The sequence below is a fragment of the Pan troglodytes genome, chromosome 13 (genome assembly GCF_028858775.2).
Source record: "Pan troglodytes isolate AG18354 chromosome 13, NHGRI_mPanTro3-v2.0_pri, whole genome shotgun sequence".
In the NCBI taxonomy this organism is placed as follows: Eukaryota; Metazoa; Chordata; class Mammalia; order Primates; family Hominidae; genus Pan; species Pan troglodytes.
The window spans coordinates 67,939,454-67,953,272 of record NC_072411.2 but is presented as its reverse complement, the minus strand read 5'-3'; the positions used below and the strand labels follow the sequence as shown (position 1 = coordinate 67,953,272).

At 34.3% G+C, this 13,819-nt stretch overlaps 1 protein-coding gene across 7 annotated transcripts in view; it reads left to right on the top strand.

Moving 5' to 3' along the window:
- The window catches only part of TTC21B (tetratricopeptide repeat domain 21B), a 96,707-nt gene that overhangs the window by 19,990 nt on the left and 62,898 nt on the right, over positions 1 to 13,819 (top strand). For all 7 annotated transcript variants that reach the window (XR_010149773.1, XR_010149774.1, XR_010149772.1 and 4 more), the window contains 6 exons: positions 1,400 to 1,484; positions 2,601 to 2,699; positions 4,071 to 4,263; positions 4,694 to 4,791; positions 5,106 to 5,306; positions 9,586 to 9,715. Coding sequence is in view for 4 of the 7 variants with exons in the window: in XM_016949451.4 (XP_016804940.1) it covers positions 1,400 to 1,484; positions 2,601 to 2,699; positions 4,071 to 4,263; positions 4,694 to 4,791; positions 5,106 to 5,306; positions 9,586 to 9,715 (806 nt within the window). In the remaining 3 variants the exon portion in view is untranslated. The remainder of the gene's footprint in view (positions 1 to 1,399; positions 1,485 to 2,600; positions 2,700 to 4,070; positions 4,264 to 4,693; positions 4,792 to 5,105; positions 5,307 to 9,585; positions 9,716 to 13,819) is intronic.

Here is a 13,819-nt window from a genome sequence, read left to right as displayed (position 1 = left end):
TCCGCCTCCCGGGTTCAAGTGATTCTTCTGCCTCAGCCTCCTGAGTAGCTTGAATTACTGGCACCCACCGCCACGCCCTGCTAATTTTTTGTATTTTTAGTAGAGACGGGGTTTCTCCATGTTTCTCTTATAACAGTTTTGTTGGTTCTTTTTTTTGCTCTTGACTGTCATAATCAATTTACAAAATAATAAAAAAGAAGCCATAGAAGATTTTGGTTTGAATTGCATTAAATTTGTAGTCATTTGTGGGGAAAAAAAATTTTCTTTCCCAAAAATGACCATTATTATATCAGGCAGCTATTGGTGTATAGCAAACAACCACAAATGTCAGGACATATAATAATAAGTATTCTTTACTCACATTTTTGTGGGTCATCGAGGGTCTGCTGATCTCAGGCAAGGCTTGGCTGGGGCCCTGCTTCAGTTCAGATGCAGCTGGGTGAATGTGGCACATCATTGCAGTTTGGACTCTTGTCACCTCCAATAGTGTTTCCCCCAGACTCACAACAAGTAGCAGCCGCTACCCAGAGGAAATTCTTCTTGTACTGATAGCAGGTGCCAGACAACAAGCAGAAATATGCAGTGCCTCTAAAATTTAGGCTGGTACACTGCTATTCCTGCTCACATTCCATTGGCCAATATAAGAAAAATGTCCAAGTCCCTAGTCAAGAAGCAGTAGGGTACACTCCAACTTTTGTAGTTAGTTACATGGCAGAAGACACGTACTCAGGGAGGGTTGAAAAACTGGAACCAGTAATTGTGATATGTACCACATCATCCATGATAAGAGAAGTCTGGGGCGTTACCTTTTTGGTTCAGTTCTTTTTAAAAATGTCCCTGAGTACAGTTTCATAGGAATTTTATAGCTTTTGCACATTTCTTAAGTTTATGCCTGTTATGTTTTTCTTTTTGGTTTTTGTTCCATTTATTAATAGGATTTTTTAATGTAATATTTTCTCATTTGTTTTTATCACGTAGGAATCTGTTGTTGTGAATAACATTAGTAGGTATTGTAATGTTTGACCCTGGTTTGCATTCCTGGAATTCCTGTAATAAGTCAGCCTGGTTAAGGTGAATTATTCTTTTACTATACTGTTGTATATAGTTAGCTAATACTTTATTTAGGATTGCTAAGATTTAATGAGACTTTATTAAGATTTAATGAGATTAGTATAATCTATTCATATCTTTTAAAAACATATTAAAAATTAAACTCCAGAGACTTTTACTTGTTTAAATAATAAAGTTGATAATTTTCACAAAGCAGATGACATTTTACTAGTGAAAATTACTTATTTTAACAGTGGAATAGTGAGGCAAGCAAACCAACTTTTCATGCCCTCGAATAAAAGAAAATATATAAATTTATTTTGACATTAACTAAATTGTTTTCCTGCAGGTTGCTGCTCCAAGATAGCCAAAATGTGGAAGCACTGAGAATGCAGGCACTCTACTATGTGTGTAGAGAGGGGGATATAGAGAAGGTAAGTGGCATTGTATTATTTAAGTTTCCTATATTAAAAAATATATTTCATTACACATACACACCCAGGTGTGCATGTGCATATACATTAAAGCCTTGAAGTTCTCTTTTAAAATATACGTCATGGTAGTTTTTAGTTGATTACTAGAGTATACCTTAACAAAGAGGTCAGCTTCTGAAATCTATTGGTAAAGCAAAAATACTATACAGTTAATATTACCCTTGAAAATCCCTTAAATCATTAATTATAGTATATATGGCTTTCTGTATGAAACTCCTGTGTAGTAATATATATAATTAATGTAACTAGATATGTAATGTAACTAGTGATACTAGATATGAAAAAGTATGTATGCAAAATGTAATTTATAGTATATTTACAATTTAACTGAATTTGCAAAAATTAAATGGGCTTAGGATAAAATCCCATTGTACCTCATAATAAAGCGCATCTGTTTCTGTAGTAGTGAACACATTGACTGTAGATTGGATCATGGAGTGCCAAACTCTAATCTGAAGGAAATAATATTAGTATAACATGTAGTAGATTTGCATTGTGTTTAGTGTGGTTAAATTGGTTAATGTGACAGTGCCTGATAGATACTTCAGTAAATGCTAGGAGTATCTTAGTAGGGGTAAATCTTCAGTAAATTTTCCAGGCATTGAAATTACTTATACTAAGTACTGTAATGATTTTTCTAGTCTAGAAAATATTTTGAATATAAACCAGTCTGTATAGGCAATTGAAGGGCTGATCTCATATACTTGTAAATGCATTATCATTCGTATCTCATTTGTGTCATGAATTAACTATTGAAGGCGGAGCTGGGCATGTACAGTTAATGGAATATTATGGGTGTCTTCACCTATCCAAAGGTTTCCATTCAATAACAAGTATTAAAGAAACACATTCTAAAACACATTTATAATTATTGAGTTTGTTAGAATCCTAAATATGTTTTATAACATATAATCATCCATTGAAGGAGGAGGAATTTATAAAAGCAAAGGTCTTTTAAAATACTAGTAGGGTTATGCTTTGTTAGTGTGTATGTGCGTGTATTATGTTGTTTTTACTTAGTATATTTTAAGTTAATACCAGTTCCTTTTGTTTTAGGCTTCCACCAAGCTGGAAAACTTGGGAAATGCATTGGATGCCATGGAACCACAGAATGCTCAACTTTTCTATAACATTACACTCGCCTTCAGCAGAACTGTGAGAGTGCCTACCATGTACCAGAGCTCTGTTATCTATAGTAGTGGACATAAAATAAGTGGAAAAGGTGGAAGCAGGGAAGAGCATATGGCCTAGAGTGCAAATATGTATTTAAATATATGATATACTCCTAGGAAAGGCAGTTTAGAGGAGGTGTGGTTTCCAACTATAAGAAGCCCTGATGGAGGCTTCATGGAGGAAATGCCACTTACTGATCTTTTAAGCATAGTGAAGTGCCTTCCAAACAAAGGAAATAGAAGGTGTTTTATTTTCATTAGAGTATAAGATTTATGACCAGGATTGCTCTTAGCTTTTGTTTTTTAAAACTATTTTTAAAAAGTTCTAAAGTGTATAAAAGACCATTTTGGTGGAGGAAATGGTTGGTATCTTATTTTTTAAAAAACAACAGGAAAGAAATGTTTTTATTAGAATCTCCCAGTAAAAGAAAGATAATCAAGAATGAAATAGAAAAATACAGTAGAATCTCGAAATCAATACAAGGAATGAGAATATTGAAAAGTTCATTAAACTAAGAAGGTTAAAATAATTTGCAAGCATAAAGTTGAAAGAAAAAAGGATTATTAATTGTTAAATGACATGAATATACTGAATTTTCTTATTTAAAAACAAAGATATCAGATTGTGTAAACTTTAGAGGAAGAAAACTCCATGCTATAACGAAAGTTTGAATTAAGGAGGTATTTACCTTTTTTTGCTTAGACACATTATTTCAATTAGTTTTTTACTAAGCTTATAAAATTATATAAGTTCAAACATTTGAATAAATATTTTACTTTTAAAGTTTGTTGTCTTGAAAAATTATGTACTTATTCTAACAACACTGCTATTTCTTGAAATTTTTTTCAAGAAGATTCTAAGGCATGAGCTTTTAAAATATTCTCACTGATGGCATAGCTAGTGTTTAGGGGGAAAACAGATCCTAGTCCTAGTTTTTTATTCAATAAGAAAAAACATACATATATTATACACACACACACACACACACACACACACACACGTAACCATAAAATAATGGTTTTCTTGTTTAATCTGTAAAACAGTCATGAGACAGCTTGAAAAAGGAGTTCAAAAAATGTTTTTGCAGTGACATCATTAGAAGTGTACTTTTCATACTAGTTATTTTGTGAAAGCATTATATTCATTAGGATATTAAGTTCTGATAGAATATAAACTCTTTCTTGATGCATTGTCTAGATAATAGGAAAGTTTTATTTTTCCTTAATTATTAATTTTTTTCTTTTTCATCACTCCTGTGAAGTACAAATAATATATATATTTAGAAAAAATAATCCTTTAGTCTCAGTAGAAATGTTAGACTTTGAAATCTTACATCATTTTTTTTTTTTTTAGTGTGGACGTAGTCAACTTATTCTTCAAAAAATTCAAACATTACTTGAGAGAGCTTTTAGTTTAAACCCTCAGCAATCAGAATTTGCTACAGAACTTGGATACCAAATGATTTTACAAGGAAGAGTTAAAGAGGCACTGAAGTGGTATAAGACCGCCATGACACTTGATGAGACTAGTGTGTCTGCCCTAGTTGGTATGACAACTGTTTTCATAAATATTTATAATATAGATACAAGTAGCAATTGCTTTTAACTTGCCATTAGAGAAGAACACATGGATTTTGTGGTTTTCTAAACTTAAATTGTTCTCTACTACCCATACTCGAAAAAGTCATGTCTTTAAAAATAAAATTTTTAATTCACAAATAATATCTTGAGAGAATAGATTTTTATAATGTGGTTCCTATAAATTATGAATTCTTCAGTAAATGATTTTATAAGGTCCAAGGCTACCCATTTTATTTTCTTTCACTCTTCATTTTCTTTCTTTCTGTTGTTTTTAATCTAAAACGTTAAGTATTGTGATGGGGGAAAGGGTGTTTTATTAATGTTGTTATGTTAGCTTGAAGAGTGCATCCCTGAATTGGTGTGGACTTTGACTGTCTTTCTGCTGTTTGATTTTAGGATTTATCCAATGTCAGTTGATAGAAGGGCAATTACAGGATGCAGATCAGCAGCTAGAATTTTTAAATGAAATCCAGCAATCCATTGGAAAATCTGCGGTACAGTATTTTATTTTATCAGATGGTAGATGCTAGCTGTTTATAAAATATGAAATTATTAATCAGTCTTATTGTTTTGTAATGGCTGTAAAGCACTAGTGTACACTAATTTTAATATGTAATTGCATTTATTTACCTCCATTCAAAACTAAACTTTATTCTTCTGAATGATTCTAAAAGTCTATTCAAGCTAATACTTGAGTTTGAACAAATAATTGTGTATCAGTAGCACATTATATGCATTTGAAATCTAAGTGGAAATAAATGGCTTTATAACTAAATGGAATAATTTATGAAAACTACTTATTTTCTAGGAATTAATCTATTTACATGCAGTTCTTGCCATGAAGAAAAATAAACGACAAGAAGAAGTTATTAATTTGTTAAATGATGTCCTGGACACTCACTTTTCACAATTAGAAGGTTTGCCTCTTGGCATACAGTATTTTGAAAAGCTAAATCCTGATTTCTTGTTAGAAATTGTTATGGAGTATCTGAGCTTCTGTCCAATGCAGGTAAGTAATTATGGGACTTACTTTCAAGGATGCGTTTACTTGATTTTTTATGAAAGAACTTAAGTTTTCTTTGATGCATTAGACTATATTGGCATCTTAAAATGGTAGTATTTGTACCTATGTTAGTTGAAATCACTTTTAATCAGACTGTTTTTAGTAATGACTGCTGTCAACTACTGAAAGTATTGGTTTGCAAATATTCATTTGTATTTCATAAAATCTTAAAATCTTCAGTTTAAAGAAATATTAAAAGGCATCTAATTCAGACACCTACCTTATATTTGCTACCAGTCTGTAACATCACTGTCAATGTCTATCCCATGTCCGGACACACTAAAATGAAGTTCTTGTCATATAACTATGATTGTTAGCCTGTGTTTCCTGTGTTAAGTCAAACTCTGCTTTTGGTTAAAAAAAAAAAAAAAGAAAGGACCGTTTACTGGTCCTCCTTCTGATCCCTAGATTGACATAGGGCAAGTCCAGTTGCTTAGAGCAAGGATCATTCCTCATTCATTAAACAGACCTTCAGATATTGGCAATTAGTTTTCACATTCCACTAAACAACTCCAGGTTTCCAGCCATTTATGTTTTATATGAAATAGTTTTGAGAATTCTGTGTGTGAATCTGATGATATTCTTTATTTTGTCTGTGCCTCTCATTAAGTTTACTATTCCAAACGTGGATTTGACCTGCAAGAACTAGAGTAGACCTTTTCCTCCCTTATTCTGGAAGTCCATCCAACTTTCTTTTTATAAATCACATTACATTAATGACCTCTGTTGAATTAACAGTTAATTAAAGACTTTCAGTCTCTTGTTGTACCTTTGGACTCAAATGTAGGACTCTACATTTATTCCTGTGAAATTTTATCTTTTCAGATTCATCTCATAATTCCATGTTATCATATTCCTTGTGGATCATGATTGTCACCTATTTTAGATGGATCTTTATTGTCATCTGTCATCTGCTTTATCTAGCTCTGAGATAACTGTTACTATAATGTTCTTTTCCAAGCATTAACAGTTTTGAGTAGAATTGAAGATGAAACCCTATGTTGTACTACCAAAGATTTCTTTCCAAATTGATGTGGATTTATTAGTCAGCACTCTTATTACAGATAGTAAGCAGATACAGACATCCTAACTTTATTATATTCAGCTCACATTCAGCACAGGGATATCAGAGCAGGCACTATGAAGCGTTCCATTGCTGAAAGCAAACTTCTTAGCATTGTCCCTGATCTATAGCTTCAGTAACTGTGTTAACATGGGAAATAAGGAAAATGACCTTCCCTTAGGGAACCCATACAGCCTTTTTGATTATCATGTCCTTTTTTAGGCTTTCATTACTATTTATTTTTTAAACTTAAACCCTCATAGAATTGTACCTGGGATTGACCTCAGACTCCCCAGTCATAATCCATTTTCCCTTGCTTGGAAGTTGGAATACATTTTTTTCAGTATTAATCTAGTATTCAGGATTCATTCTACAAATGTACAAATGTTTATAGAGTACCTAGCACTCTACTTAGAGCTGGGGAAATACCCATGTAAAACAAACTACATTCCTTTCCCCTGAAGCATGTATTCCAACAGGAGGAGACAGATAATATCATTAAGTCAATTGTATAATATGTTTAGAAAATGACAGGAGAAAATAATAGAGCATGGTTGGGTGATGGCGATTTTAGATACAATAGTCAGGATACGCCTCATGAAGAGGGTAAGATCTGAACAAAGACTTGAAAATAGGGTATATATATAGATATATATATATATATATAACTACTAGGATATATATATATATAACTACTAGGATATATATATATATAACTACTAGGATTATATATATATAACTACTAGTATATATATATATAAAACTAGTAGGATATATATATATATATATATAACTACTAGGATATATATATCTATATATATGGGAGTTTATATATATACTCCATATATACATATGGGAGTTTATATATATACTCCATATATACATATGGGAGTTTATTAAAGAATATTAACTCACACGATCACAGTGTCCCACAATAGGCTGTCTGTAAGCCGAGGAGCAAAGAAGCCAGTCCGAGTCCCAAAGCTGAAGAACTTGGAGTCCAATGTTCAAGGGCAGGAAGCATCCAGCATGGGAGGAAGATGTAGACTGGGAGGCTAAGCCTGTCTAGTCTTTTCACATTTTTCTCCCCGCTTTATATTCCAGCCATGCTGGCAGCTGATTAGACAGTGCCCACCCAAATTAAGGGTGGGTCTGCCTTTCTCAGCCTCTTGACTCAAACGTTAATCTCCTTTGGCAACATCCTCACAGACACACCCAAGATCAAGACTTTGCATCCTTCAATACAATCAAGTTGACAGTATTAACCATCACAGAACATGTGAAAATATGGTAGAGTGTTTCAGACAATGGGAGCAGCTGGTGCAGAAGCCCAAAGGGACACGAGGAGACAAATGTGGCTGGGGCAGGGTGAGGAGGAGGAGAGTAGTCAGAGATGAGGTCATCCCACAGGAGACCAGCCCAGGTAGGGCCATAGCAGTTCTTATAACTCCTTTGGCCTTAATTCTGAGTACAATGGGGTACAATGGGGAGTCACCAAAAGGCTTCCAGCATGATCCAAGTCAACATTTTAACTCAATGTTTTAATGGATTTCTCTATCAGATGTGCTGAGAATAAACTGTAGATATAACAAGAAATCATGCATTAAGTGGTAGTTGGGCCTCTAGTTCAAATAGACATCCTATTTTCCTTTACCAGGAAATTCTGTTTTCCTTTACCAGCATGATAGAAAGCAATCAGCATATGTGATACTGTTTTCATAGGGAAATATCAGAAAGGCAGAATTGTCTCTTTAGCTCTGTTCCTACTTCTTTGACCGTTTTATAGACATAATTTTGTTTAGAATTTTAATTGAACAAACGATATCTTAAAGATTGTCTGCTATTTTTCTATGATTGCACATTGAAATTGTTTGCAGTGAAAATGATGGTTGTTCTCAATAACTCATTCTTAGCAGGTGACAAAGAACATTATCGTAACCTCACCATCACTTACACTTTCACTATTTTTACTTAGGCTGAAAAAAACAGATATTTTTAAACTGTTTGCTCTGTATCTATTACCGTGCAAAGAAGCATAAAAATCTTATCTTCAAGACACATAAAAACCCGTAGGCCTATAAAAGAAGCAAAACTAAATATGAAACTACCAGTAGAACTGTATGGGTATTATACAGTGCTAAATTTTATTATATAGATTATATATGAATAAAGAAGTTGAAGTATTCTAGGCAATAATAGTCATATTCTGATTATCTTTTTGAGCGTATATATTGTGTGTGTCAACATAAGTAAGTTGTAGCACTTTCTTGTTGGTAATAATGGCTCATTATAGGAGTAATTTTCCATAAGAGGGCACAGTCCAATTGAAGAGCTTTATGTGTCAGGGGGCTTGGGGTGGAGAGGATCATCCTTACATAAAGAAACAGCCTTAGTAAGGCAAAGCAGGAGGAATGAACATTTTATATTTAAATTCTGATATCACATTACTAAATTGTGATTGGATGACCATTGGATAAAAGTTGGTTGGGTAGACAGCCATTATAAGAATAAGAAACAGTGAAAAGAATAAAGCAGTGTTCTAGTATCACTTTAATTATCATACTCATTATTAATTGAAAGGAAAACTTTGAGGGTCTAAAACATGCCGGGATGAAGAGTGGGGAATGTAAAGGTATGAGACATTTAGTTTAGCATAGTGAGTGTTCTACCTTCTGTTTACCACTGGGGGAAATCTGAATTCTTTAAAAAACTGGTTTACAATACTCTAGGGGATAATGAAAGTAATTGAATTGAGCAAATCACAAGGCAAATCTAGAATTCGAACACTTACTGCCTTGACTCTGTCAGTTCTAGCAAGAAACTGTACCTCTCAGTTATCTTTCCTTTAACAGATATATTTCTCTGATAAAACTTTTGAATAGATATACCCACTTGATATGTTTTCCATTTAGAATTGTATAATAGTTTCATAATTATTTTGCTGAACAAGAGCCATTATTTGCATTGTCTGTTCATAGATCCCAGGGAAATAAATTAGTATTAGTTAAGTCATAATAAAGGTATTACAAAATAAGTTAAATCAAAGAAATTTTAGAAAAATGTATATAGCTTGGTTAGTTATACTAAAATTAATATATGTTTATTTTTAGGTAAATATTATTTTTACACTTATAAAATGATCTGCTGATTTGTTTTGTTTAGCCTGCAAGTCCTGGGCAACCTCTTTGTCCACTTCTCAGGCGTTGCATCTCAGTCCTGGAGACTGTAGTAAGAACTGTTCCAGGTCTTCTGCAAACAGTCTTCCTAATAGCAAAAGTGAAATATTTGTCAGGTAGAGTATACCTTAAAAACTTTTAACCTTTTTATTCTGATGTTGATAAAAACAAGCGTAAATAAATTAAGCACTGTGTATATATAGAGAATAGTCACATAAAATGTACATTTTATATATGCATAGATAAGTAATTTTAATCCAAAATAGAATTGCGTAACTTACTCTTTAATCCTTTAAAAATTACTATAAACTTGTGTGGCTTAAGCGAATTGCTGGGAAAATGCAGTTATACCACTTTAAAAAAAAGTCTGTCAGAAATTACTGGAGATTAGCAATAAGAATTTACAGTCATTAATCCATGGTTGTGTTCTTACTGGTATAACCAAATGCAACATTTGCCAGATTTCAGGCCCTAATGAAAAGTACTGAGTAATTCTTGTTTAGTTTCTGTGAATTGTTATGGATAGCTTAAAATAAAAACAATCCGGTTATAACCTTAGTTTTCTAAGGCACAGACAAATGCCTGACTTTACACATAAAAATAGACCATCATGGCTGGGTGCGGTGGCTCACACCTGTAATCCCAACACATTGGGAGGCCAAAGCGAGCAGATTACTTGAGCCTGGGAGTTCAAGACCAGCCTGGGCAACATGGAGAAACCTCATCTCTACAAAAAAATACAAAAATTAGCTGGGCTTGGTGGCATGTGCCCGTAGCCCCAGTTACTCAGGAGACTGAAGTGGGAGTATCACCTGAGCCCAGGGAGGTTGAGGCCGCATTGAGCCAGGATCACGCCACTGCACTCCAGCGTCAGTGATGGGAGTGAGACCCTGTCTCATAAAAAAAAAAAAAAAAAAAAAAACCAGCTGGGCGTGGTGGCTCATGCTTGTAATCCCAGCACTTTGGGAGGCCCAGACAGGTGGATCATGAGGTCAGGAGATCAAGACCATCCTGGCTAACATGGTGAAACCCTGTCTCTACTAAAAACACAAGAAATTAGCCAGGCATGGTGGCAGGCGCCTATAGTCCCAGCTACTCAGGAGGCTGAGGCAGGAGAATGGCGTGAACCCGGGAGGTGGAGCTTGCAGTGAGCAGATCGTGCCACTGCACTCCAGCCTGGGTGACAGAGTGAGACTCTGTCTCGAAAAAAAAAAAAAAAGACCGTCATATTATGCTTGTCTGTATGTACCTTTGCCAACTGAATGCTATAAAAGTAAATAACGTTTGTAAAACTGTTAAGAGCAGAAACCAACTTAAACGTATTTTCATGAATAGTTATTTCCTGTAATATAATGGAGTGATGAGATTGTCTTTACTGTTTCCTTGGACCTCTGTTTTCTTTATTTTTTTTATTTTTTATTTCAATTTTTTATTTGTATTGGGTACAAATAGTTTTTGGATACATGGATGAATTGTATAGTGCTGAAGTCTGGAATTTTAGTGTATCCATCACGTGAGTAGTGTGCATTGTACCCAATATGAAGCTTTCTATCCCACACCCTCTTCCCATCCTCCCTCTTCTAAGTCTCCAAAGTCCACTATATCACTCTGTTTGCCTTTATACTCATAGCTTAGCTACTACTTACAAGTGAGAACATACAGTATTTGGTTTTCCATTCCTCAGTTACTTCATTTTGATTAATGGCCTCCAGTTCCATCCAGGTTGCTATAAAACACGTTATTTCATTATTTTTTTACAGCTGAGTAGTGTTCTGTGGTGTATATATAGACCACATTTTATTTGTCCACTCATCGGTTGATGGACGCTTATGTTGGTTCCATGTCTTTGCAATTATGAATTGTACTGCAAGAAACATACACATGCAGGTGACTTTTTGATATAATGATTTCTTTTCCTTTGGGTAGATATCCAGTAGTGGGATTTCTGGATTGAATGGTAAATCTACTTTTAGTTCTTTGAGAAATCTTCATACTATTTTCCAAAGAGGTTGTACTAATTTACATTCTCACTAGCAATGTATAAGTGTTCCCTTTGACCACATCCATGCCAATGTCTTTTTTTTTTTTTTTTTTTTTTGACTTTTTAATAGTGGCTATTCCGGCTGTGGTAAGGTGGTACCTAACTATAGTTTTAATTTACATTTCCCTGATGATCAGTGACGTTGAGCATTTTTTAAAAATGTTTATGGGCCATTTGTATATCTTCTTTAGATAAATGTCTAGTCATGTCATTTGCCCACTTTTTAATGGGATTTTTTTTTCTTGATGATTTGTTTGGATTCCCTATAGATTGTGGAAATTATGGACTTCTGTTTTAACTGTTAAAAAAAATTTAGATGATGTCAGAGGGTTGTTTTACCTCTAAAATATTTCAATTGTAAGAAGTGACACTAATACTTTCTGATTGAATTGTACTATTAAGCCACATGATATTTCAGCTTTTCTCCTAATTGGAAGGGGTATCGCCTACTAAATAATTAGACTGGGACTTTGATTCCTATATTTATTAAGTATTTATATTGTGAAAATTTGTATGTCATAATCTAGTAATACTTAATTGTTATAAGTCTCTAGTCTTGAAAATTTCTTATATTAATCCCATTTTTAAGAATAACAGCCTACATAAGAATGATACAATGGACTTTGGGGACTCAGGGGAAAGGGTGGGAGGAGAGTGAGGGAGGGATAAAAGACTATGTACATTGGGTACAGTGCTTGGGTGATGAGTGCACCAGAATTTCAGAAATCACCACTAAATAACTTATTCATGTAACCAAACACTGCCTGTTCCCCAAAAACCTATTGAAATAAAAAAAAAGATTAAGAAAATTTCTAGTAACCAAAAAAAAAAAAAAAAGGAAGAGCAGCCTTAACTCATGTGAAATACTGCTAGCATGTGTCTAAGTAGTAGTGTTTTTGCTAAATTGCCAACTGCAATGACTTCTGACACCAACTAGTTGGAGTGGGGCCAAACATCAAAGGTTAAGGGCACAGTCCCCCATAAAACTGCCCTGACTTCAGACACCAGCCACAGATTTGGGCACTCCTAGAGCCTCCTGTGCTTTTGACTAGCTGCAAATTTGGAGGTCCCTCAGTTTCATTAATTTACTAGAATGAATCACAGAATTCAAGAAAGCACTAGACTTGAAATTACAGTTTTATTATAGCAACAGGATACTAACCCAAATCAGCAACAGGGAGAGATGCACAGGGTGAGGTCTGATAGGGTCCCAGATGTAAAGCTTCCGTTGCCCTCTCCCCATGGAGTCAGGAGACATCACCTTCCTGACATGTCAATGTGTGACAATCAGAGTATTAGCAACCAGGGAAGCTCACCAAGGTTTGGTGTCCCTAGCTTTTATTGGGATTTCATTAAGTAGGCATGGATTAAATCATTGGCCATATGATTGAATTCAATCTCCAGTCCCCCACCAACTGATAATGTGGCTCTAAGCACCAACCCTCTAATCACAGGGTTGGTCTTTCTGGCACAGCTAGCCCCCATTCCAAGTCATATCTTTAGCATAAACTATCCAGGGGCACACCATGATTCTCTTAATTAGGATAAACTATCAGGGTCCATAATGAATAACACAGAAATCCCTAACATGAGGGAAATTTGAAGAGTTAGAGTCTCCTTCCAGGAACCCAAGACAAACGTCAGCCAAATGCGTTATTACACAGAATTCTGACAAAGACAGACAGACAGGACTGAAATGTCTTTCAGTTTCACTCAAGGGAAGTTGGACTGCTCTTAGAAAGAATGTGATGTTGGTGTTGATCTCTGGTGACAGGGTCTATTTTCCTCAAAAGTAATGACCCACTTCTCATTTTTAAATATTTAGTATCCTTCGAAATATTTTAAATATTTAAAATATTTCAAAATATTTTAAATATTTAGTATCCTACCCTACATATCCATCTCCTCACCCTTAAAAGAAACAAAGATTCTCATTTCTGTTACTCATACGGTACTCATTTTCTTCATTCTCTTAGTTGCAAACCCTAATTCTCTATGCACCGTCTCCTGTTAGTACAACCTATTTCTTCAAATTATGGCCTTATTCCTTCTCCTTGCTAAAAGAATTTTCACACAAATTTATTATGCCTAACTTTTCCTTTTTGTACCTGTGCAGTTTTGAGTGTTGGATTGTATCACAATAAGTTAAGAATCTAACCTTGTTAATTATGCTTGACGG